Here is a 20,759-nt window from a genome sequence, read left to right on the forward strand (position 1 = left end):
TTACTTTTCCACTAAGAATAGTATTTTGGAAAGATGCCTCCTAAGTGGTCACCTCTTTCTGAAGAGCATCTTCTTAAAGATTCTATTTAGAAAAGTCTACTTCAGGGGCTGGCCCCATGGCTGAGCGGTTAGGTTCGCACACTCCACTTCAGCGGCCCAGGGTTTCACCGGTTTGGATCCTGGGTGTGGACAGGGCACTGTTCATCAAGCCATGCTGAGGCAGCATCCCACATGCCACAACTAGAAGGATCACAACTAAAATACACAACTATGTACTGGAGGGCTTTGGATAGAAGGAAAAATAAAAAATAAAATAAATAAATAAAATCTTAAAAAAACAAAAACAAAAAACTCTACTTCAAGGGGCATTTGAGGTTCCACAAAGGTACGCCAGTGTCCAAGAAGAGATTAGGGGTCAAGTCCATGGGGTTCTAGCTACCCTCCTTGTCACCCAGTGACAAGAACTGTTTTCCTTTCATCTATTTTTACATATTAGGCTTTTTTTTTTTTTTGAGGAAGATAGCCCTGAGCTAACATCTGTGCCCATCTTCCTCCACTTTACGTGTGGGACGCCTACCACAGCATGGCTTGCCAAGTGGTGCCATGTCCACACCTGGAATCTGAACCAGTGAACCCCAGGCCACTGAAGTGGAATGTGCGAACTTAACTGCCATGCCACTGGGCCAGCCCCATATTAGACTTCTTAAAATTCCATTTAAAAATAGCGTTCCATGACCAAAAAGTCTGAAGCCTATTATTTTAGATTAGGGATCAGCAAACTTTCTTAAAGGGTCACAGAATATTTTAGGCTTGCAGGCCATACAGTTTCTGTCACAACTACTCAACTCTGCTGTTGTAGCACAAAAACAGCCACAGACAATAGTAATGAATGGGTGTGGCTGTGTTCCAATAAAACTTTATTCATAAAAACATATGGCCAGCCCACTGGCTATAGTTTGCCAATCCCTATTGGAGACCACAAACCAAGAAGCTTTTCATAAAATGTTTGGTAGAGTCTGTGGAGAAAATTGCTCATGAAATGGCTATAATAAAATGTGTCAAAACGTAAACACGGAATCTTAAGTATTATATGGTACTACATTAAAGAATGTATAAAAAGCCTTGCTTCCTGGGGCAAGATAGACTTGAAACTCTAGGCTCCTGAGGCCCGAGATTTCTGACTGAATAGGTAAACTAATAGAGGCTGTAGGAAAGGCAGAAGAATTCTGAAGATCTTAGAAGACTTTTTCAGTGAAATTACTGTAGCTTTGGGAGAACAGGGAAAGCGAAAAGGCACTGAGTTGGACAAGGGTGAAGGGGTGTGGGGGGGACAGCATGTGAGAACAGCATAAAAGCAAAGAGGAAACAGGAGACCACATGAAAACTGGAGCAGAGGGAAATTACGAAGCATGAGAAATTATTAACAGAGAAGGGCATCTCACTAAGAGAAACCAGGAAAGGGCCTGAATGTCCAAAATCAAGAGACTAGCTGGTAAACAAGGATTTCTGAGCAAAAACCAAGACGACACTGGCTAAACTGCTGAAACAAGTGGCACCCAGAACAACAATTTTGATCAGAAACCAAAAACATTAAATCCAGCTTGTGATTTAAAAAATCTTGCCTTTCCTTCCCTAGACCAAAAGCGATCATGGAAAATAACTTAGTCTTGGACTAGAAGTTCATAAAGGATAGTCAAACTTTAAAGAAAAATTTTAATAGCAAAAGTGGTAATGAAAGGATAGTTTGGTGCACGTTAAAGAAGTGGCCTCAAGGAATGCTCTAATTCATCACTGACAAACAAAAGATGGTTTGTAACTGGATGGTTTACACTTAAAATTCTCCCATACTGTACTGTAACATTCTATAGGGGAATAAGGTAAAGGAAGGAGATGAAAAATGTAAACCAGGAAGCATCATTCCAGAGAGTTCTTTGTATTTTTAAATGCTAGGATGATGGCACCAAGACCAGCAATGAGATGGGACAATAACTGGAAAGAACCTTTCTTTATATTAGGAGCTGCCTTTTGCTGAGTGGTATGCCCAACTCATCATGATCTCCCTAGAAATAGGTTTTGCTGTGTTTATACTCATTACTTTCTCCCCATGGCTAATGCAATTCAGGTTCAAGTTTTAGTCAATAAATATTTTAAAAATTATTTGAAAGTAAGATGAAATAAACATTACCTTAAGCGCTTCTTCATACTCTCCTAAAACGACAAAAAATACACACTGTGATATTTCTTCACCAGCCCAAAAGATTCTATTAAATACAGTCAATCATTATTTTTAAGAATTCGTAGTTCACAATCTTTATACATGAACAGCCTATCTGCTGACAAACTCCCTTCTCATCCCACTGCAGACAGAAGCTATTTACAGATTAATTCTCCCCGTTAAACCCTCTCTCTGTGCTACTGGAGCCTTCTAGTTATGAAGCCTCAACCCAGCCCCTCACGCTAGGCTTAGCAAAGCTCAGCACTCAAGGGAGATCATGGATAGTGATAACACTGTCATTTCAGCTGGTTAACATAAGCTTTTAGGGGCTAGCCTGGGAACCTAACCTTCAAATATAACATTGTTCCTGCGGGAAAATGCACTCCAAGCTCTGAACAACCAACCATCTTACAAATAAGCTCCTGGAATACCACCTGTTTATAAGTTGACATTAACATACATAACAGTTCAGGGACAAATGCAACCACCAGGAGAACAAGTTATATGTCTTGAACTGGGAGGCATATTTTCAGATGATTAGCCTTAAACATAAGAGAACCTCCCATTAAAGCTGTCCTTAGGGTCCAATGAAAGGCACCAACCTATATACAAAAAACTGCTATAAAATAAAAATGTGCTATGTAACTAAGGTCCATGGATGAGTGAGTGCAACATCAATTTATCGTATACCAAATTCTATTCTAAAATGAATATCGCAACAAGAGTTGAGTAAATGGAAATGCATACACCCATGAATAGAGTAAGGTTTTCAAATAAAGCTGAATAGGTTCTCTCAGGACTTACCTTGACTGTTGATGGATACCTAGAAAAGGAAAAAAGCAACAGTGAATTATAAACCTCTCAGCAATTGAGCATTTCTGTTACTAGGACCAGCCTCACAGGACAGACGGAAAATCTCAGGTCATGGGTTCAGCTTTTCCAGTATCATAAACTAGTTATGAATAATAATTAAGGAATTTTATTGCTTAACTACTACAGCCTCCTTTATTTCAGGTACATGAAGAGGCAGCATAATAAGTGGTTAGGAGCGTGGGCTCAGGAGCCAGAGGGTATGGACTGAACCACTACTCTACTACTTCTAAGCTTTTGTGCCTTTGGGGAAGTTACTTAACCTCTCTGTGCCTCAGTTTCCTCATGGGTAAAACAGATGATAATAATGTACTTAACACATAGTATTGTTGTTAGTCTGACACATTGTAACCACCCAATAAAGGTTTGCCATTATTATTTTTATTATAAACTAAATGGCAGCTTGTGATATATTTGAACTAAAGATCACTCTATATGGAAGCAACCTAGGTGCCCATCAAGGGACGAACGGATAAACAAGATGTGGTATATATACACAATGGAATACTATTCAGCCATAGGAAATGATGAAATCCATCCATTTGTGACAACATGGATGGACCTTGAGGGTATTTTGCTACATGAAATAAGTTAGAGGGGAAAAGTCGAATACTATATGATCTCACTCATAAGTAGAAGATAAAAACAACAAACAATGACATAGGAAGACTGGATTGGTGGTCACCAGAGAGGAAGGGGGAAGAGACCAGGGCGAAAGGGATGATTTAAAAAAAAGAATTAGGGGGCCAGCCCCATGGCTGAATGGTTAGGTTCACACGCTCCGTTTCGGCAGCCCAGGGTTTCGCTGGGTCAAATCCTGGGCATGGTCATGGCACTGCTTATCAAGCCATGCTGAGGCAACGTCCCATGTACCACAGCTAGAAGGACTCACAACTAAAATATATATGCAACTATGTACTGGGGGGCTTTGGGGAGAAAAAGGAAAAATGAAATCTTAAAAAAAAATTAAAAAATTAAATAGTCAGATAATCCTATATAAAAGAAAAAGAAGATCACTATATAGTTTTAGAAGTTATCTTTCAGGGGCTGGCCCGGTAGCGCAGCGGTTAAGTTTGCACCTTCTGCTTCGGCAGCCTGGGATTCGCCAGTTTGGATCCCGGGTGCGGACATGGCACGGCTTGGCAAGCCATGCTGTGGTGGGCGTACCACATATAAAGTAGAGGAAGATGGGCACAGATGTTAGCTCAGGGCCAGTCTTCCTCAAAAAAATAAATTATCTTTCAGATTTTCTTCCTCAATGTTACTTCCTTATTTCTCAACTCCATCTCAGATGCCAGAAGTTGGATTAGAACATGTAATTATCAAATACATTTAAACCACTACACAAATGAGAGAAACATTACTCTGAACTTTTCAAGGCCTACATCGCTCTTGAGAAATAAGATCCCTATATGGGATACCTGGCTATGGGTATCATAATATACTTTACCTCTTCATTTTCCTCATCCAGGTATTTTATTTGAATAGTGTTCAGATCAAATAAAACTTTTACCTGCAAATGAAATGTACACATTATAAGATCAAGATATCAAACAGGCAGGTGTAACAGAAACCCAGAAGTCATAAAAGAAAGGAAGAGACTATTTCACTACATAAAAATTAAGCATTTTATATGGTAAAAGGAAAAGCCCAGCATAAACAAAGTCAAAAGATAGACTGGGAAAAATATTTGCAACTCATAACAGATGAAGGGTTAATATCTGCAATACACAAAGAGCATCTGCAAAACTACTAATCATAAGGTTAACAACCCAGGTCAAAGTGGGCAAAAATGTAAAGAAATTTCATAGAAGAAGAAATCAGATACGTCTAACAAATATATGAAAAGATGTTCAACCTTAATGGTAGTCAGAACAATGCAAATTAAAGCAATGACATGTCATCTCAACAGAACGGCAAAAACATTTTAAAGCCATAACATCCTACGTTGTTAAAAATTCAGGGCACTGTCATATATTTCTGTGAGGTGCTACAAGTGTTCTGCAAAGCACCTGGCAGTATCTATTAAAATTTAAAATCACATGCCTTGTGACTCATTAATCTCTCTTTGAGAAACTTTATCTATAGAACAGTGCATCATAAGTTATATATACAAAGAGATATCTCCTGTAGTATTTTATAATGGTAAAAAAACCCTCTTTTGACCTTGAGGGCATTATGTTAAGTGAAATGAAATAAATCAGAGAAAGATAAATACTGTATGATCTCACTTACATGTGGAATCTTAAAAACAAACCAACAAACAATGAACTCAGGATACAGAGAACACATTGATGGTTCCCAGAGGCAGGGGTCAGAAGCTGGGTGGAATGGGTGAAGGTGTTCAAAAGGTACAAAGTTATAAAATAAGTAAGTCCTAGGGATGTAACGTACAACATGGTGACTATATTTAATAATACTGTACTGTATATTTGAAAGCTGCTAAGAGAGTGGATCTCAAAAGTTCTCATCATAAGAAAGAAAAAAAATTGTAACTATGTGCTGATGGATGTTAACTAGACTTATTGTGGTGATCATTTCACAACATAAGCAAATACAGAATCATTATGTTGTACACCTGAAACTAATATGTTATATGTCAACTACGTCTCAATTAAAATAAAACTAGAAACAATCTTTTAATAGGAGATGATTAAATTATGGTACAACAATACCAATAATACTGTAGAAAATCTATAGCTTTAAAAAGAATGAGCCTGGGGCTGGCCCTGTGGCCGAGCGGTTAAGTTTGCGCTCTCCGATTAGGCGGCCCAGGGTCTCACCGGTTCGGATCCTGGGTGCGGACATGGCACTGCTCATCAAGCCATGCTGCGGTGATGTTCCACATAGCACAACCAGAAGGACCTATAACTAGAATACACAACTATGTACTGGGAGGCTTTGGAGAGAAGAAGAGGAAAAAAAAGAAGACTGGCAACAAATGTTAGCTCAGGTGCCAATCTTTAAAAAAAAAAAAAAAGGCTTGGATCCTTATCTATCCAGTGAGAATTACACCTATAATAAATATACTGTTGGATTAAAAAAGCAAGCTGCAGAATAACGTTTATAATATGATATCTGTATGAACATGGAAAATGTGAGTAAGTACATACAGGGCTGTTAACATGGGTTACCCTCAAGAGGTGGGAATAGTGGATGGAGGGAGGCAGGAGTAGAGGGATATTAATATTTTTTAATATATTTTTGGACTGTTTCACTTCTTATAATGAGTGTGTATTACACATTTATAATTTAAAATTTACAATAAAGAAAAAAGACAAGCTGTCAGCTCATTTAACTCCTAGGAAAAGAAAGATAACTGTGATTGATTTTCAGATCATTTGACAAGAAAGACGCAACTTCCTGGATAACCATCTGTCTAGGACAGCATAAAGAAAGATTTGCTGGAAGACAGAGGACTGTATCAGATCTCTACGCCATTTCTTTTCCTTTATAGTTACCATAACACATAATCAGATGAAAGTAGGTTTTTATCAATGAGGTAAAAGTAGATTTTTACCAAAGGGTTTTGCTAGCTAGACAGTCACACAGCAAGTAAAACATTCACTACTGCAAACCAAACAAAACCAGAAAAGTACAAAGGGCAAACCAAGAGGAGGAAAAGCATTAGCAACAACGACAAAAAGGAACGGATGAGCTGCTGTCTAAGCACCTGGGGCTCTTTTTTTTCCAACTCTGAGATACTTAACCTCTGACCTAGCAATAAAAGCAATCAATCAGCTCTTGCAAAACACAAGTTATATCCTTGGTGGTTCACAAACCACAGCAACCTACCTGCTCTCAGGCAAGAGAACATTCCCCTGGGGCCTGGTTAGGGTGGGGCCCACACCAATTCATTCCTCAGACTGTTTCTAAAATTAACAGGTTTTCTAAGTCCTATCTCACCTAAAAAAATGAATTCACTTTTCTAAACTCTTCAAAAGGAATTTATTTGTTTGTTCCCTTTACCAGGGCACATCTCCTATATGAATACTGAACCCTTGCCAAAAATAATTTTCCAGGGCCCGGCCCCACGGATGAGTAGCTAAAGTTCTGCATGCTCCACTTTGGAGGCCCAGGTTTGCTGGTTTGGATCCCAGGTACAGACCTACTCCACTCACAAGCCACACTGTGGAGGCATCCCACACACAAAAAAATAGAGGAAGTCCGGCAGAGATGTTAGCTCAGAGCAAATCTTCCTCAGCAAAAAATAAAAAAATAGTAATTTTCCAAAAGACCCAGAAACAGTAAATATGACAGATTTTACTGCTATGAAACAACACTGCTAAAAAATAGCTACCTTTGGAAAAAATATGCTTGAAAGATGGAGAAACAAAACAAAGTAACACTCACCATAGCTTCCACATCAGCCCAAGTTGTATTTTCTGGATGAGAAACCAGAAAGCTTTGAGGTTCATTTTTAAAAGTCACATTTAGAGTAACCTGTGGTTCCATCCTGCGGGGCTAGAGTTGAGAGGATGGGTGAGAGAGAGAAAACACATCAGAAACGGTTCTATAAATTGCATAAACAGGGGCCGGCCTGGTGGTGCAGAGGTTAAGTTCACCAGTTCCGCTTCTTGGCAGCCTGGGGTTCGCCGGTTCGGATCTTGGGTGTGGACACGGCACCACTTAGCCAAAGCCATGCTATGGTAGGCATCCCACATATGAAGTGAAGGAAGATGGGCAGCTCAGGGCCAGTCTTCCTCAGCAAAAAGAGGAGGATTGGCAGTAGTTAGCTCAGGGCTAATCTTCCTCAAAAAAATTAAAATAAAATAAAATGAAACAGAAAATTGTAAATATTAAAAGGAATAATTTAAAAAAAATTGCTGGGACTGGCCCCGTGGCCAAGTGGTTAAGTTCAAGCTCTCTGCTTTGGCGGCCCAGGGTTTCACCAGTTCGAATCCTGGGCATGGACATGGCACTGCTCATCAAGCCATGCTGAGGCAGCATCCCACATGCCACAACTAGAAGGATGCACAACTAAAAACACACAACTATGTACAGGGGGACTTTGGGGAGAAAAAGGAAAAATAGAATCTTTAAAAAAAAATTGCATAAACATTCAATCAACAAATATTTGTGAGGACCTATTATGGGCTAGGTTAGGAGGACACGGCAATGAATGAGAAGATAATGTCCCTGCTCTTCTGCTATTTATAATCTAATGGGCAGTTAAAACAAATCTGTAGGGGCTGGCTCTGTGGTGGAGTGGTTAAGTTTGTGCACTCTGTTTCGGCAGCCTAAGGTTTCACCGGTTTGGATCCTTGGTGGGGACCTTGCACCATTCATCAAGCCATGCTGAGGCAGCGTCCCACATGCCACAGCTAGAAGGACCCACAACTAAAATATACAACTATGTACTGGGGGGCTTTAGGTAGAAGGAGGAAAAATAAAAAAGTAAAACGAATTTGCTAATGTTTGCTGAGAGAATGTAAATTTTTACCACACCCACAGAAATCATCTAACATTTATAAAACCCTTTAGGATTTTATGGAACTTTATAATGATTAGTTAATCAAACAGATACCTACTGAATATCTGCTAATAGCAGGATACCAAGATGAACAAGACAGATTAGCTTTCTACCTTCAGGGACATTTTTTTTTTCCTATGAGGAAGATGCACCCTGAGTTAACATTCGTTGCCAATCCTCCTCTTTTTGTGCTTGAGGAAGATGTGAGCTAACATCTGTGCCAAGCTTCCTCTACTTTTTTGTATGTCGGATGCCTCCACAGCATGGCTGATGAATGGTATAGGTCCGCACCCAGGATCCGAACTCTGGGCCACATGTGGAACTTGAGCCATTCCACCAGGGGCCAGCCCCCTCAGGGACATTCTTATAACCTGAAAGCAACATTCCATATTTTTCTTAGAAAAGCAGCCTTTTCTGAAATTGAGCAACCCAGGTTCTCTACTAGATCAATTTTAACAATTTACAGGTGGAAACACTAGCCAAGAAACTACACAGGGGTAGCATTCAACATCCTTCATCCACGTTTACGTTTTTTTCTGTAGTCTTTTTTCTTTTAGGGAGAATTTCATACACAAAAGTGGACAGTAATGAACATCTAACTATAACAATCAACTCAAGGTTACCCTCATTTCATCCATACCCCTGCATCCCCCAAACCCCCCCATATGGATTGACCGTAGTCAATTAATGTTTTAATTGAACTACAGTAATCTAATTAAAAACATTATTATGGGAAAAGCTAAACTTACACAAAAGAAGAGAGATTGAGAGGTTCATATACAACGAACTCCTATGGATGGACCCATCAACTATCTTCCACAATTATCATCAACTCAGGACTAATCTTGCTACAGCAAAACTCCTTCCCTACTGGATTATCAAAACAGACGGCCATCATTTCATCCATAAAATTGAGTCTGTACCTTTAAAAGGTAAAATTTTAGAAAACATAACCATGATACCATTATCATGCCTAAGAAGTTAACAATTCCTTAACTGAACGTCCATTCTGGTCAGTTAGTTGTTTTTAATTAAGGATTTTGTTTACCAATGGGTTAAGCTGGTTTCTCTGACTTTATGAAAAAATATTTTGTTTAAATTTAAAAGTAAGTTGCGATGAAAAAGGTCAGCTTTTAAATATATCCATCAACAAATCTTTAATAAGCATCTACAAATAGCCAGATTCTGCTCTGCTCTCAGGCACAGGAGACAGGAGATGAACAAGATTAAATCCGAGGAGTTTAGGGGCCGGCCCGGTGGCGCAGCAGTTAAATTCACACACTCCCTTCTGTGGCCCTGGGTTTGCGGTTCAGATCCCGGTGTGGACATGGCACCGCTTGGCACGCCACGCTGTGGTACGTGTCCCATATATAAAGTTGAAGAAGATGGGCACGGATGTTAGCTCAGGGCCAGTCTTCCTCAGCAAAAAGAGGAGGATTGGCAGCAGATGTTAGCTCAGGGCTAATCTTCCTCAAACAAAAACAAAAACAATAGAATCAATAAAACCACAAGTTGGAGAAAAAACCCCGAGGAGTTTAGAGTTTAATGGGGGAAGGAGCACAAGAGTTTAGAAGAGTTGGGTTCCAGACACAGCTCTGGCACATTACTAGCCATTTAACTGTGAGCAAGTCATTCAACCTCTGAGCTTCAGTTTCTTAATCTGTAAAACAAGTCTAATCTCTCTGCTTTGCCTATATCACAATGTTATCATAAGGATCAAATAACAATGTGTGTGCAAGTCCAGCCCTCATCACGCCATGCTGTGGCAGCATCCCACACACAAAATAGAGGAGGACTGGCAACAGATGTTAGCTCAGGGCCAATCTAATCTTCCTCACCAAAAAATTTAAAAAAAAAGTGCGTGCAAGTTCTTTGAAAATATCACTCAATATAAAATTATAATAAATTGGTATTTAGAAACTAAAATAGTCCTCTTTTCCACTGTATAATGCACTGCTCTGTGAAACAAAAAAAACAGACTGTCGTTAAAAAGGACCTTGAACTCTCTGAGGATCACAGATTTTTTTAAATCCAAAGACAATTATCCGTCCCCCTTTTTCCATTCTTTGTTTCCACCTAGAGCCAAGTGCACCACCAAAATAATAACAGTTTCTAGCACCAATCCTGTTGACATGGAGTATTCACTCACTTGGAATTCAATTCTTGAGGTCTTTAGAATTTGGACAGAATTCCTGTCAACTTCCCAGGATCTTGAGCAAAAACTGATGGAAATGAAGCGACTGATTCAGTCTGCCAAAAGTGGGTATTCTGAAACACATTCACACTTTTCAACTTCTGAGAAACCCACTTCCACACTTTTGAGAGTCCAGAAGAAAACCAATCTTCCTTCTCTTTTCTCAAATTACACAAATGGAAATTAGTTTAATGTATTGAGTACATGGTCAGCTGAGGAGAGAAGAGGAAGTGGGGGATTCTAGCTTAGCTGGACCATATCCAGGTCTCCATAAAGAATGGCCTACTTTTGTTTGGTTTATATGTGAAAATTCTTTCACCAAGAGTATTAATCTTGAACTTGTGGAAACGCCAAAGCATGGTTAGCGCCATCTGTCCCTGTGGGTTTAAAGCCAGTAGAGGAAGGCAGCTAGAGCTTAGGCCTTCAGCTTTCATAACTGAAACTATTATAAGTTCATGCCATTACTCACTTTTGCTTAGCACAAGTCAGCTTTTCCTCTATGTCGATTTTTTCAGGATATCAAAAGTCCCTTTAATGAAGCTGATCTGGGAACCTGAGCTTTGATTACTTACTGTCTCCACCAGCGGCCTGTACAAGCTATCCAGGCATTAAAATGTGTGATCTGAAAGCTGGGTGTTTGACAAAAAGGAAAAACGGTGCCTTTCCAATACGAGAGGTCCCTGACCAAGGAGACTTCCTTACGAGGTTCTCAAAAAGCGCAGGCGGATGGGGTGAGGAGGCTGTGTGGGTAGCGTCATTTTTTCTTTCTAGCAGACTTCATCCTAGTCTTCCAGGTATCGTTTCCTAACACTCCATGTCCCCAGGACAGTGTCACCACCTCCGGAGGACTCGCTTCCCTTTTCTTTGCCTAGGCCCTCTTTGTGCCGAGGAGTCTCGGCCTTCCATAAGCAGAAGCCGGCCGTTCTGAGCCACGGACGCTCCATGCCTCCGGCAATATCCGCCCCCTCGGTCCCTAAGAACATGAACGGCTCTCTCAACCGGTCACTGAAAAGATCGGCTGCGCCCAGACACGAAAAAGTCTCCCTTCTTCTTTGCAGGAGCCCTCAGTTGAACTTCCCCAAGCCCTCTCAGGGCGACGTGACCCCACCCCTAGGTAACCGCAGCTGCTTCCTTACCAACTTCCCGCCCCCGGGGGGCGCCGCCGGAGACCAGTGCTAGGACCGTTCGCTGCCCGCTCTGCTGCTACCCCTTCGGGGTGAATCTATCATGGCGGACAGAGTCAGGGCCTAGTCCCCTGTGTCTTGAGTTTCCGCCAAGATGATTGGCTCTTACTACTTGTCCCTCAAAACTATCACCCCCATTAATTGGTCGAGGATGCACTGGCGGGGGCGGGGCAAGAGCAGGCTGACCCGCACAACAAAAACAAACACTGGGGCAGAGGGGCGGAACCACGAGTGCGCAGCCGTCGGCCGGTGTCGATTTCCCCTTCCCGAGTAAATCGGCCGCCCACTGTGTTCCCTTAGGTCACTGACCTTAGAAGACGACTTTCCCGAGACTCCCAGGGCTGGATGGGAATTGTAGTCTTCCTAGGACTTGTTGGTTCTTTAGCCTATTCTCCGCTCTCAAGATACGAAAACATTACACTCCAATCCATATCTGTTGATGTGTACAAGCGCATGAAGCTCTTCAATTTATCAACTTGGTTGCCGTGAGAATCGTGCCCACTTCCGGTGTGGGGAGCTCCTCTCCATATGACTACAGTTTCCAAGGAGCTGTGTGGCGAAGGCCCTCTGATCCGCAATGCATGCTGGAAATCGTAGTTTTTTCCCCCACAATCCTTTTATTTACCTAAACTGGAGACTTCCATTGCGGCGGAAAGGGTGAGGGAACGGGCCTCTTCTTGCGACTGTTTTAGGCACTATCTTGCGCTCACATTCCGGCCTCAGGTAGCGATTCCGACCCTAGGCCAGCAATCACTATGACGTAATAAGCCGCAACTTGAGGGAGGTGGACGCTTAATGGAAAACTCCGGGAGAATTCTTTTGCTTCCGTCTCTTTCTAATTACGTAACGCGGGGAGGACTGGATGACCAATAGGGAGCCCCGAGAGACTTTCTGCTCTTTCTGCCCCGCCCTTCGGTAACGTGTTTTGATCCCGCATTCTGAGAGGCTCTCGTTCAGTGGTGGCGGCCGGTTTCCGTGGCAACAGAAAAGCGCGGGAATTACGGATAAGTTGAAACTGCGACTGCGCGGCGTGAGCGCGCTGAGGCTTTCTGGACTGAGGACGGTCTTGGGAGGCTTTTCAGATAACTGGGCCTCTGAGGCCGGGAAGCCTGGACGCTTTGCTCTGGGTAAAGGTGAGAGAGCCCTAGGGAAGGGAGGGGGGCGCAAGGGGCGCTCTGGGGGACAGACGGGAAATAAGTGTTGAGAAAATAGGGGAGAGGGAGCTCCTGAAGGAGAGCCAAGACGGGTGTCGTCGGGTAAGGGCGGGCGGAGGATGGAACCTGAGAAGTCTAAGACGTTGAGTCTAGGGAAATCCTGGGGAGGGGGGCACCGAGGATAGAGGAGGGGCCAGGGTGTGTCCGAGGGGAAATCCTGATGATAGGAACTGGAATGTGTCTTGAGGGGGACACCATAGTATAAAAAGACAAGTTGGTGTATATGATAAGGGGACCCCAAGGAAGAAAAGGGAGCAGGAATGGGTTTGGGAAGAGGAGACAGGATTTTGTGGGAGTGAGAGCCATTAGGAACTGGATTTATATGCGTTCCTGAGAAGGGACAAGAGGGAAGTAGAGGGGCGTCAGTAGTCACAGATGCTCTTGGCATGGATGTGCCTGAGGAGGATCCCGAGATGAGTGCAGGCCGGTGGGAAACACTTGGAAAGGGCGGGGGTTGGCGGGGAGCGTTGCGTTGGTTGGTGTTGATACTGTTTTTGTTTATTTTGGTTTTAATTGGAGCAATCTGAGGCTGCCACCACTCACCAAGTCAAGTCACCCCACTGTGGCTTTTCCTTTCTTGGAGAAAGGAAAAGACCAAAAGGAAGTGCTTGGAGGCTATATTTGAAAAAACAGAATTTATGTGGTCTTAATTACAGAAAACAACTTTTGGAATTTTTAAAAATAAAGCTTGTTTCGTTAGTTCTGTGGTTGCTATAATTCTAAAGCACTCCACTCTTACATTTCTCTTATTTGAAAATGACAATGGAACTAAGCTGTTGTTTTCATAAATCTTTTGAAGTGAATTATTTATGCGTATATTGAAGTTTATGTGTTAAAGTTTATTGGAACAGGAAGACATGGATGTATCTGCGGATCGCGTTGAAGAAGTACAAAATGTTCTCAATGCTATGCAGAAAATCTTAGAGTGTCCGATCTGGTAAGTCAACAGAAGAGTTTATTGATTTGAGATTCTTTATATGGTTATATCCTATGCAAATGAATAGAATTGACATCACACAGTAAGAAGAAAAAGTTATAATGTGTATTAAGACTAGACTATTAAAGTTGCTGCTTTTCTTAACTGAAGAGCTTTAGGAATATAGGAAATTACTCCCTTTTCTCCACTCTGCCTCTCCCCTTCCCTCTCTACCACCTCAAAACGCACAGCCCCCTATCTTTCCTAGTCCACAGACTGTCCTGATTGGTTCCATGATGCGGCAGGGATCTGGTTTGAATTAAATGCACGTGGGCTTTTCATACAGCTCTAAAACCAGCTTGATCACTTGGAATGGACATAGTTAACAATGGCAAAATAAAATCACAAATGATTGGTGTCTCTGATTGGGTAGGTCTTTGGGAGAACCTTTGGCTGAAACTAACCCTATATATTTAAATAAGAATACTGCAAGTCATCAAAGCGTTTGGCAAGTCCCTCTGACTTTTTGAGTGAGCCTTTTGTTTTCTTCCTCTATAAAATAAAGAGGGGACTAGAATATTCAAGGTTTTTTTAAATTGAGGTATAATTTCCATACAGTGAAATGCAGAGATCTTAAGGGTACAAGTCAGTGAGTTTTGACAAGTATATATATCTGTGTAACCCAGTCAAGATATAGAACATTTCCGTCACCCAAGAAAGTTCTCTTGCTTGTATTCAGGAGTTCTTAACCCTTGGAGGCCTGTGGCTAGAACTGTATTTCATTGTAATTAGTTTCTTATATAATTTCATATTTTTGATTTTATGCATTTAAAATCGTTACTCTGGAAAGGGGGTTCATGAGCTTCATTAGCTGCCAAAGGGAGTTCATGGCACAACAAAGGTTATGAACCCTAAGCAGACACTAGATCTCTATGGTATATCTTACATCCACAAAATCAATTAAAAACCATAGCTCAGAATCTCTTGGTGAAAAGCCGGAAAGGAAGTTTAGAAGAATTATTGCCTTATCTCTCCTCTCTTACTCTCTTTACTCTGCTCATTCTGGCCTCTTCGCTATTCTTCAGGTATGCGACGTTCTGCTGCCTCTGAACTTTTATGCTTCCTCCTCCCTCTGCCTGGAATGTTCTTCCCCTGACAAATCTTCGTTGAAATACTACCTTTTCCAAGAGGCATTTCCAGACAACCCTATTTAAAATTGTAACACTTCCACCCCAACACACTTTTTATCTACCTTTCCTGTTTTATTTTTCTCCATAACTCTTGTTACTATCTGACCTTCTATATAATTTATTTGTCCTTTTCTCTACTCCCACAGAATATAAACTCTACGGGGGTGGAAGTTTTTATTTGTTTTGTTTACTTCCATAACCTCAGTAGTTAGAAAGGTACCTGGGATATAGAAGTCACTCAGTAAACATTTGTTGAAGGTATTAAATAATAAACTAAATTGCTTCTTTGATAGTTTAGTGGTTTTTAATATGGTGATGGTTAGTGGTGGGTAACTTTCAAAAAATAAATTGGAAAGCTGCCCGTATGCCCTTGCCTTCAAAACAGAAGAGTAAATGCAAGGAAATTTTTCATGAAAAAAAATTTCCATAAATTTTCCCTTGTGTTTCATGAAAGTTGTTTTTCATATCTGAAATCAAGTAAATAGGATCGCAGAAAATATAGGTTGTGTTTTCAGAGAGATACAAGATTTATAAGTAACTCCCATCTCCCTTGCCCCTCCGCATTTCAGCTAAACAAAAATAAGAGCTAAACGGATTTACAGCCTAAAACATCAGAGCCAGAGAAGCAGGAAATAACAATCTGGGAAAAAAAATTGCTTTTGGAAAAGCATAAAACTTAAGATAATTACAAAGAATAATCAAAAACTCCTCAATAGTGTGGGATTTGGGTCCATTTATTTTACATTTCCATGGGACTTAGTCATAAAAACGTAATGTTCTTTTTCATTCTGGCAAATTAAACCATCAATTAAAAAACTCAGATACATAAAAATTAAAGATACAAGAATAAAAGTTAATGTTAAATCTTCATTTTCAGTCAACTATTGTGTGTTTTCTAGCTGTTTTTTTGGTATCAGTTTTCTATTAAAAAGACAGGTTTTTTAGCTAAAGCTGTTCATCTTAGTCATTATTAAACCTTAAATTCATTTAAATAGGTTGTTCTAGGATGGGAATCATACCTACTTCACTTTTTTTTTTTTTTTTTTTTTTTACAATGCCCAGAACAGTACAGTTTGCACTTATGTCTAATAAATGATTCCTGATTGTGACTGGAAACACTGTTGCATATGGTAGCTGTAAGATAGGTTTCCAGCTTCTTTGAGGTCTCTGAAGCTAAAATTCATTCTACCGGCCTCTAAGTCACTATTGGCATTTATTTCTGGTAGTTGGTGGTTCCTTTTAACTTTTTACATGACGTAAAATTTTTGAGTTTCAGAAGAATTTGCTGCAGTGTGCATCCTGGTGGGTGGTGGTTGTTTTTCCAACCTGACTTAAGCTGCTTTTTCTAATCTCTTATCCATGTTGGAAGCTCAAAATGCAGATATGCGGTGAGCCTAAAATATTGCCTGGTTTGAAAAGTGTTTAAAATATTTGAATCACTTTTGTGGTAAACATATCCTGTCATCAGGACCTGGAAGAGGAGTATTTTAATTTTTTTCTCTGCATTCCCATTTCTTCTTCAAGCTTTTCCTTCAACAGTCATTACCTTTTTACGTTTTGGAGTTTTCATGTGTTTGAAATTTGTGTTTACAGTATGTTTGTATAGCTTGGCTTATAATTACCATACTGAAATATAATTATTTCAGAAGTGAGTCAGTGGTGAGAATGGAAGCCATCTGGTATCACAGCTAAATCCAGTTTCTCTTTTACTGAGAATTTCCTTGGTGTCTATCTTATCTCAGGAATAGTGACTTAGTAACAAATGAGAGTTCTCTTTGTCAGGTTGTTTTTCTTTTTAAAATCACATTCAGTCCCAATAATAATACTGACGTTGGTACAAGTCATCTCAAGTTGTGAACAGTTTCCCAAGTAGCATTTAATTTTATTTTCACAATAGCCTGAAGAGACTGGTAGAGTGGGTGACAGAGAAGGAAACTGAGGTTGAGGTAGAGTGCTTGGCCTGAGGTCGCTCTGCTAATAAAGAGACCTGGTAGTAGAAATCCAGCCTTTTGACTCACTCTCATGTTTTTCTTTTCGGTGCCCTGTGCTGCGTCAGAAACCACATGATTACAAGAGTTGTGTTACCAAGCCCTTCACAAAGAGGCTGTTGTCCCCAGCTTTTCTTGTGATCCTTTTCTAAAAAGTTAAACATTTAATGAAAAGAACCACATTCCTGTCACACAGGTTACCTGTTCTTTGATGTCCTGCCTGAACTTTACTAAAAATCAGTTTCTAAAGCTCTCATGCAGAATAAAAGCTAAAGGCTTAAAATAGCCCATAGGTTCCTGCCTGCTCAGCCTTCCCGCGACCTCTCTGACTTCTTCTACCACTGCTTCCCCCTTGATCTTTCCATCCTGTCAGTCTAACCTTCAGAAACACCAGGCATGGTCCTGCTCAGAGTCTGTCTTCTCTGCTCCCTCTGCTGGAATATTCTTCCCCCAGTTGTTGCACAGCTTGTTTCCTCACATTATTCAGCTGTCTGCCAATGTCACCTTCTCGGTGAGGCCTTTCCTGACTATCCTGTATACGCTTCCCCACATACACACACACATTGCACTCCCTATCCTCCTTACCCTGCTTTATTCTTCTTTTTAGCACTATTCCCATATGTTCTTGTTTATTTCTCAGTCAACTGTCTCCCACAACTAGAATGTAAGTTCTGTGAAGGCAGTTTTGTTCACTACTCTATTTCCTTCTCCAAGAACAGTGCTTGCATTTAGTAAATACTCAATAAATACTTGTTATATTAGTAAATGAATGAATTTCAGGAAGGCCTTGGGATTTTGTGGATAGACGGGTGGGGATGGGAATTTGCATGATGTGTTTTCTCCAAATTTTTATGTTTTCTATTTTCTAAATTTTCTTCTGTGAGTATTTGTTAGATTGTTTTTACAAAGTAATCATAAACCAAACATCATGTACCTCCTGAAGTGATGTAATGAAAGTACACAGTACTACCTGTAAAGTGTTCTTGTCAAAACATTGAACCTGAATTTGATCAAGCGTGTAGGTCTAGTTTACAGGAAACAGAGGCTGGAGGAACATGTTAAACCTCATCATAGGGTTGCAATTAGCAAAATCCAGAATGTGGGAAATTCTGTATTTTTAAAATAAATGACGAAGGAGAAAAAAGGAGGGGAAATCTATAGATTAAAAGAAACTTGAGACATATCAACCAAATGCAATGTGTGGATCTTGTTCGAATCCTGATTTAAATAGATTTAATTATTAAATTTTTGTGAGACAGGGAAATTGGAACATTAATCGCATATTAGATGATATTAAGGAAATTATTATTTATTTATTTTTTGCTGAGGAAGATTTGCCCTGAGCTGACATCTGTTGCCAATTTTCCTCTGTTTGCTTGAGGAAGATTTGCTTGAGTTAACATCTGTGCCAGTTTTCCTGTATTTTGTATGTGGGTTGCTGCCACACCATGGCTGCCGATGAGTGGTGTAGGTCCACATCTGGGAACCGAACGTGGGCCACTAAAGTGGAGCACACTGAACTTAACCACTAGGCCATGGGGCCGGCCCCCAGGAAATTACTTTTTAGGAGTAATGATGGTTTCATGGTTATGCTAAAAAAGTCTTTATCTTTTAAAGATGTGTTCTGAAATATTTATGGATGAAATGATATGATGGCTTGGATTTATTTTAAAATAATCTGGACTTTGGGTGTTATTATGGATGAAATAAAGTTACTGTGAGTTGATAATTCTTGAAATGGGGTGATGGTACATGGAGTTCATTTTACTCTTTTATTTGTGTAAGTGCTTAATTTTTTATATTAAGAAATTAAAAATAAAAAGGCAATCACATGCAGAAAACTGCTGTAAGGAATCCAAAAGAAATACAGGAAGTTTTTGTCTTTGTGGAGCTTAAAGTTTAGTTAAGATAGGATGTGCATCTACAATGATAGCGCACAAAACTGTGTCTGTGAAAACTAATTAATATGAGTAATATCAGCTAATCTTTGAGATGTTAAAGATAGTATAGAGTATTAAAAATTGATATATTCTGTTTTGATGTCTGAAAGCTCAGTGAGGATAAGGATCATATTGTATTTTTGGCTCCTAGCACAGCAGACATTTAATAAATATTTACTGAAGAAACTTAAAGCCTTATCTTGACTCCTTTATAGCAGTTTAAAGATGAACTTATTTACTAAGAATATATTTATTTTTGAATGAATTATTGAACCTCATTTATTTTCTTTTCCTGTCCTTCTAGTCTGGAGTTGATCAAAGAGCCCGTTTCCACAAAATGTGACCACATATTTTGCAAGTAAGTTTGAATGTTTTATGTGGCTCCATTATTATCTTTTGTGCTTATTCATAGCAGAGGAAACACCTAACTTTGTAAAAGCTTTAGCTTCTTCAATTAAGTGAAAAAGAAAAATCTAACTATTTCATTCTGCCTCACAGAGTACTTAGAAAGTCATCTTAAGTTGGTTGTAGCCATAGTTCCTTGTAAAATATGGGTGCATTTATCTAGTGGGGTATGAAATCACTTTGAACAGCTGTTTGCTTTTTGTGTCCATGGGTGAAAGCAGATTGCAAACAATTGTGAAACAAGCAAATTGTGTTTCATCCTTCCTGTTCATTTCTGCATGTCCTTTTGCTTTCCCCTTTCTAAGATTCAGTGTTTGCCTGGTTCATAATCCTTGTGAAGATAGGAAAGGATCTGATATTGGTTTATATTTAAGCTGAAATTCATTCATACCAATGATTCAGATTGTATTTACATTTTTAAGAATCTTGCCCATTGAAATGAAAATGTTTCTTTTTTTAATAGAGGTAACATTGGTTTATAACATTATATAAATTTCAGGTGTACAATATTATAATTTGACTTCTGCATAGAAAATGTTTCTTGATGGAAGAATTTCAGAAAAAGTTTGTTAGGTGATTTAGTGAAACAAGGGGGTTTTCTCCTTTCCTGATGTTAAGCTAAGATTAAGACTTGCCCTGAAAGCCAACTTATTTGTTTTTAAGTATTTTTTCTTTTTTAATTGAAAAAGCAAGCAATGTCCATAGTAATGAGTTTACTAGCACAAAAGGTTAATATAAGGCAAAGCATGTTTCCCTCCCACCCCAAAACCTTTGTCTCTCCCTTCCCGCCCCAGAAACAACCACAGTTATCAATTTCTTATCTATCCTCTCAGAAATTTTTGAATTTAAGAGTTCTTAACTTAGGATTTGTGAATGGTTTTCATGAATTTCCTGGAATTATATTGAATTTAAATTCAGTTGTATTAAAAAATGTGCAGTTTTCTAGGAAGACAATCTATAATTTTCATCAGATTCTTCGAATATTCCCATAATCTAAAAAATGTGAAGAGCTTCTGTGTTAAAGATAATGAGGGCTGGCTGAAGCTGAAGGAAACCTGTTCCCTTTGGGGGCATATCCTCTGAGCACAAGTCTGCCAGCTGACTGGCCCTTTCCTTCCTCAGAATTCTACCTTATTCTTCCCATTCATCGGTCCCAGCAAGGGTCCAGAG

The 20,759-nt window shown here is 39.9% G+C and overlaps 2 protein-coding genes across 42 annotated transcripts in view; one reads left to right on the plus strand and one right to left on the minus strand.

Moving 5' to 3' along the window:
• The window catches only part of NBR1 (NBR1 autophagy cargo receptor), a 28,861-nt gene extending 16,158 nt beyond the window's left edge, over window positions 1-12,703 (minus strand). For 4 of the 9 annotated variants that reach the window (XM_070561871.1, XM_070561865.1, XM_070561868.1 and 1 more), the window contains exons 1-5: window positions 11,889-12,028; window positions 7,439-7,549; window positions 4,536-4,598; window positions 3,020-3,038; window positions 2,186-2,208 (exon numbers count right to left, since the gene is read on the minus strand). In XM_070561871.1, the coding sequence (XP_070417972.1) occupies window positions 2,186-2,208; window positions 3,020-3,038; window positions 4,536-4,598; window positions 7,439-7,540 (207 nt within the window). In that variant the 5' untranslated portion in view covers window positions 7,541-7,549; window positions 11,889-12,028. Of the gene's footprint in view, window positions 1-2,185; window positions 2,209-3,019; window positions 3,039-4,535; window positions 4,599-7,438; window positions 7,550-10,707; window positions 11,732-11,888; window positions 12,029-12,245 lie in introns of those variants that run through there. The other 5 variants (XM_070561866.1, XM_070561869.1, XM_070561870.1 and 2 more) reach the window with 3 other exon arrangements.
• Window positions 12,704-12,815: 112 nt separating this feature from the next.
• BRCA1 (BRCA1 DNA repair associated) overlaps window positions 12,816-20,759 on the plus strand; it is a 55,906-nt gene continuing 47,962 nt past the window's right edge. For 12 of the 33 annotated variants that reach the window (XR_011523344.1, XM_008543417.2, XM_008543418.2 and 9 more), the window contains exons 1-3: window positions 12,816-13,069; window positions 13,989-14,087; window positions 19,489-19,542. Coding sequence is in view for 27 of the 33 variants with exons in the window: in XM_008543417.2 (XP_008541639.2) it covers window positions 14,008-14,087; window positions 19,489-19,542 (134 nt within the window). In the remaining 6 variants the exon portion in view is untranslated. The remainder of the gene's footprint in view (window positions 13,070-13,988; window positions 14,088-19,488; window positions 19,543-20,759) is intronic. The other 21 variants (XR_011523345.1, XM_070561839.1, XM_070561842.1 and 18 more) reach the window with 4 other exon arrangements.

The sequence above is a fragment of the Equus przewalskii genome, chromosome 10, assembly GCF_037783145.1.
Source record: "Equus przewalskii isolate Varuska chromosome 10, EquPr2, whole genome shotgun sequence".
NCBI lineage: Eukaryota > Metazoa > Chordata > Mammalia > Perissodactyla > Equidae > Equus > Equus przewalskii.